At 52.0% G+C, this 5,449-nt stretch overlaps 1 protein-coding gene across 1 annotated transcript; it reads right to left on the reverse strand.

The window, feature by feature from the left end:
• Positions 1-885: 885 nt before the first annotated feature.
• Ccdc194 (coiled-coil domain containing 194) lies at positions 886-4,998 on the reverse strand. The gene is given in 4 exon segments (NM_001433342.1): positions 886-1,934; positions 2,370-2,502; positions 2,987-3,083; positions 4,658-4,998. Coding segments are annotated over 4 exon segments (705 nt in total). The 5' UTR covers positions 4,985-4,998; the 3' UTR covers positions 886-1,786.
• Positions 4,999-5,449: the final 451 nt, after the last annotated feature.

Here is a 5,449-nt window from a genome sequence, read left to right on the forward strand (position 1 = left end):
CTGATGTCCCATTTACAAAAGACATCTATCCATCCTTCCTTCCTTCCTTCCTTCCTTCCTTCCTCCCTCCCTCCCTCCCTCCCTCCCTCCCTCCTTTCTTTCTTTCTTTCTTTCTTTTCTTTTTTCGTTTTGAAAATACTGGGTCTAGAGCTCCACATCCAACACTTCGCCGCTGAGCTACAACCCCAGTCTCCTGGGATCATGTTTCAAAAAGGAAGGTTTATTTTGCTTTATGTATCTGTGTGTGGTTAAGAGCAAGGGAGTCGGGGTTGGGAATTTAGCTCAGTGATAGCGCAAGGACCTGGGTTCTGTCCCCAGCTCCGAAAAAAAGAAAAAAGAAAAAAAAATAGCAAGGGAGTGCAGAAGCAACAGAGGCCACACAGGAGAGTGGGAGAGTCTTATTCCCTGAAGTTAGAGTTACAGGGGCTTGTGAGCTGCCGGATGTAGGTGTTGGGGACCGAACCTGGATCCTCTGCAAGAACAGCCAGAGCTCTTTACCTCTGCCACCTTTTCAACCCCCAGAAGGCATGCATTTGTACAGTGGAGTCAACAGAGTGTGTTTACAAACGTTTTGGGCTTTGTTTTACTTTTGTTGGCAATCAGTTTTACCAGCTAGCCCCAGATCTCAGCCTCCTTGTTTTCCAGCCCTGAGATGACACGAGCCTCTCCGTTTTGTGTTTGTGGGTGTATAAAAGAAAAGTTTTGTTTGGTTTTGTATTTGGCCAAGCCTGGTGCCACAAGCCTTAAAACCCCAGAACTCTGGAGACAGAGGCAGGTGGGTCTCTGTGAGTTTGAGACCAGCCTGATCTTCAAAGTGAGTTCCAGGACAGCTTTATGTAGAGAGATTCTGTCTCAAACAAACAAACAAACAAACAAACAGATAAATACATGTTTTAAATGTTTTGTTTATTTGCATATACTCATTTCGTGTCGCATATGCATACCTCTGCTTGTAGCCTGGATGAGGGTGCAGGTCCCCTGGGACCAGAGTTCCCCATGTTTGTGATATGGGTGCTGGGAAAGCTGAGGTGAGCTTGGTGAAGTCAGCAGAGGAGGGAGGTGTTCCTCAGGCCAACCTGAGCTACATAGGACGATGTCTCAGAAAAACCATGTTAAAAGTGAATTGTAAGGCTCACAAACTGAGAGATTAAGCACACTCAAGATTGTTGTGTGGGACATCGTGCTGTGGGCCTTCAAGGGCAGCCGAGGCTATATAGCTAGTGTGAGGTCAGAGTGAGACCAGTTGAAAGGGAAAGAGGGAAAAAGGAGGGGGGACAGGGGAGGGAGAAGAGGAGGGGATTGTTTGATTTTTCAGTCATTCTTTTGAACCCCAGAGAGAGCCTTTTCCCTCTGTGTGACCCAGATAGGCCCTCTTCCTAATTTCTGCACTGTCTTTTCTTGTCCTGCGGGCATATCCTCCAGAATAGATGGCTTTCTAGGCCCCAGGCATCCTCACCTAGCCCCTGATCCCCAAGGCTTCTTAGAATTTGTAAGCCTCATTTTTGTGTATCTCGGTTCTCTGTTGAAATCCCACCTGGAGTTCTGCCTGCTCCTAATGGGTGAGCCCAGACTGAAATAAAGGTTGTGTCACCATTATCAGGGACATCAGGGTCTGAGCAAATGAGCCTCAGTTTCCCTATGTGGTGATCTAGCACTGGGTGCTCCTGGGGAGGTCGTTTGAATCCGTATGCTGCCACCTAGGCAAGTCCCGGGTGTTAAGTTGCTCAGGGACGCTGTGAGCCACGCCTCTTATGCACTCTGACTGTCCTGGCCCGAGGCTCCCATCCTACTGGGGATCTCGAGGTGGCTTCCTGCAGCCCTTAGTGGATCCAGACCTCGGGCGGTAGCGGATGCTGGGCTTGGTCCTAGATCCAGAGCGAGGTCGGGGACGCGACCCTTTCTGCAGGGTGCTAAGCTCAGCTTCCAGGGCGTAACTGCAGAAAGGAGGTACTTTGAGTTCCTGACACCCCTGTGTCCATCTGGGGAATTCCACCTTCAGAGCTCCCCATTCCCTTCTAAACTCTGACATCCTAGAAACCCCTCCCCAAGGTCCCGGTCCCTCTTCTGGAAGATCTTCGCCAAACCACTGACATTCTCCTTCCATACTCCTTTTCCTTGCAAACTTGTATTTCTCACCGCTCCTTCCTCCCTGGAGCCCCACATCTATTCCCCAAGTGACACCTTCAATCCTCACCCCCAGACAACCTACTCCCTCACCATCCAGTGCTACTTTGGCTTCATCTCCAAGCCCCGCCCACGTGGCCATCCTCCCCTCCCCACCTCCAGAAGCCCATACTTAAGCCACGCCCCTAAATACAGATTGGCCAAAAGAACTACAATCTCCGTAGAACGCGGCCAGCGCCACTCACATGTGCTCCCTCAGCGCCACCTCGCGACCAACACAAGCCTCGCTGTCTGCCTCTGCGGCGCCTGCACGCCGCAGCGCTTCTTCCAGCTGTTGCTTGGACTCAGTGGCAGTCGCCTCCCAGCGCACCAAGGCTTCTGCAGGGGACAGAGCCACTGAGCCTGCGTATCGTGTGCATGCTTAACTTAAAATATACATGACTTTCTATCTTCATCATCGTCGTCGTTGGCGTCCTCTTCGTTTTAGTATTTTTATTGCTTTTTGGAGACAAAGTCTCATGTAGCCCAGGCTGACCTCAACTCACAGATATCCTCCTGTTTCAGCCTCCTGGATCCTGGGGTGACAGGTGCACACCACCAGGCCTGGTTTATGCTGATCTGAACTTATGGCTTCATGCATGCTAGGCAAACTCTCTCCCTGCTGAGCCACAAAACAGTTTGTGTTTTTTTTTTTTCAAGTCTTCTGCGGGCCTATTTCTACTTTTTTACCCTTGCAGGTTGTACTTGAGTTCTTTTAAATATCTTTTTAGACGCTTTGCACAGTGCTTGCAGGCCCATGCACTGAGCGAATCATTTGCCACCTCTCCCTCCCTCAGAACAATCCCATGCTACCCCAGGCCACCTGTCAGCATTCCGTTCTCCAGCCCCATCTGCGTGTCTCGGACTTTGGCCTGATCCATCTCAATCTTCAGGGCCTTCAGCTGGGTCTGAAGCTGACTCTGCAGACAAGGGAGAGGGGAGGAAGAAGGGGACAGAGAGGGAGTTCACGGAGTTCCGCCTAGCCTCTGCAAAGGCTCTACAAAGACTCTGTGGACTCCACCTAAGACTTGCCACCAACTCAGGCAGAGTTGATTGGCGACAATGTCTGGTGACCAGAGGCTCACACTGGTCCCTCCTTAAAAGAGATCTGGCTTCCTCAAAGCATCTTCCAGCAAGCAGGGCAGTCAGAACGCACAGGCAATTGTGACCTCTGCTGACTCGTGCCTTTCTCCTGGACAGATGGAGACAATTCTGATGGTCCTGTATTGGGTTTAGAGACCTGATGTTTTGTATCTGAAGCTATACTCAGAGCTGTGGCTCTTCTGCCTCAGCTTGTCCAGACATTTTGAGATTTAAAATACAGACGTCATCTGAACATGACAGGATACTGTCATCCCAGTACTTGGGAGGTGGAGGCAGAAGGATCAGGAGTTCCAGTCAGGTATGGCCATAGCCTGAGTTCTAGGACATACTGGGCACCTTAGTCAGGTCCCATCTCAAAATTGAAAGTAAAAAGAGAGGGCTAGGGGCGTGGCTCAGGATGGAGCCCCTCCCTGGAATTCCCCAGTGAGGAGCTGGGGGCGTGGCTCTAGTATACACTGTCCCTTAAGTCTGGGTTTCCCCTCACAGAACAGTGCCCACCAAAGAAATTCGATATACAGACTGTGCCCAGCCAGACACAGAAAGGACACAGCTATCTTTTTTTTTTTCTTCCTCGTAGCTGAGGACCGAACCCAGGGCCTTGCGCTTGCTAGGCAAGCGCTCTACCACTGAGCTAAATCCCCAACCCCTACAGCTATCGTTTAATAATTGTAAATCCCTACGTTTTGACTTGTTTCATTTTTGCGATAGGACCTTCTGCAGCCCAGGCTGACCCTGCTGCCTTTGCCTCCTTTGTGCTATGAGGACAGCAGCGTGACATCATACTGCCAATGACTGGGGTTTGAGCACTCCGTGTTGTGAGGCTGTGGGATCAAGAGGGTTAAGAGTCTGAGTGGGTGACCCAGGAAAAGGGAGGTCTTGCTGGTACCACCCAAGAGGCCAATTTTAGTCTCCTAATTACAGGTGACATAGTGTCTCTCTCTCTCTCAAAATAGGACTGATGGAACCTGGAATGGGGGTGAGGTGGCACAAAGAGATCCAGCACAGGATCTCATTGTGTTTAACAGCGGGGACAAGTGGCATCGTGGATCAGAAGTTAGACTCCAAGAAGGACTGACATGGGCTGGAGAGATGGCTCAGTGGTTAAGAGCACCGACCTGCTCTTCCAGAGGTCCTGAGTTCAATTCCCAGCAACCACTTGGTGGCTCACAACCATCCCTCTTCTGGTGTGTCTGAAGACAGCTACAGTGTATTCATATAAATGAAATAAATCTTTGAAAAATAACAGAAGGACTGACATTATAGAAGACAGGAGGAACTGAGGTGGTCCTGTACTTCCTCTCCAGCCGTTGGAGAGCTGGGAGACCCTGAAGCCCTAGAGACGGACAAGCAGGCTCTCTTTGTGGAACTTGTGGCTTTCCCCTGTCCTTACCTGGCTGCTTTTGCAGGTCTTGAGCGCAGCCTCCAACTCCCTCCTGTCGCTCTCTGCGCGCTGCAGCCTCCAGACCAGGTTCTCCTGAGCTTGCTCAGCCTGGGCCAGCTGCCGCCGCAGTTCTTCGACTTCGGGTGCCCAGTCTGGGGGCAGCACCGTGGCGTTCATCTGCTCAGATTTTGGGCAACGGGGGCCCCGGGCCGTCGAGGCCGCCAGATTCCAGGCCACCAATGCCCCTCCAGCCGCGGCCGCCGCCAGGAACACCGCAGCCCCGCACAGGGCCAGCAGTCGCCATGCGCGCCCCGGCTCCGGGCCTGGCTCTGCCATCCCGCCGTAGCTCTGACCCCAGAAGGGCCACTAGCACTTAATTGGCACCTTGGGGTTTCAGGGACACCCACGGTTCCGCCCCGTCCGTCGGCGGTTTCTCAAAGGATGGGGTGGGGTGCGCAGGAATCTCAATCTTCAGTCAGATGTGAGCACTCTAGGAAAGGACTGGGGGGGCCTTTCACCAGACCCCTCCGAGCCTCGGATTCCCATGACTCAGTGACTAGTGTGAGTCAGGAGCCCATAGGGAAGAACTCCAAAAACCAAATCGAGTTGGGAAGATAGGGATGGCAGGTGAGCCTATTCTGTTGCCGAGGAAACTGAGGCTGGGAACTGGGAAGGTGGGACGAGTCCGGCAAGGTCTCCAAACTGGCTGTGCTCCGTCTCTAGTGGGCATTCATTCCATGCAAGTGGGACACAAGGTTCTTTTAAAAAGTTGGGTTTTGGGGTTGGGGATTTGGCTCAGTG

This window comes from Rattus norvegicus, chromosome 16, assembly GCF_021556685.1.
Source record: "Rattus norvegicus strain SHRSP/BbbUtx chromosome 16, alternate assembly SHRSP_T2T, whole genome shotgun sequence".
Classification (NCBI taxonomy): Eukaryota; Metazoa; Chordata; class Mammalia; order Rodentia; family Muridae; genus Rattus; species Rattus norvegicus.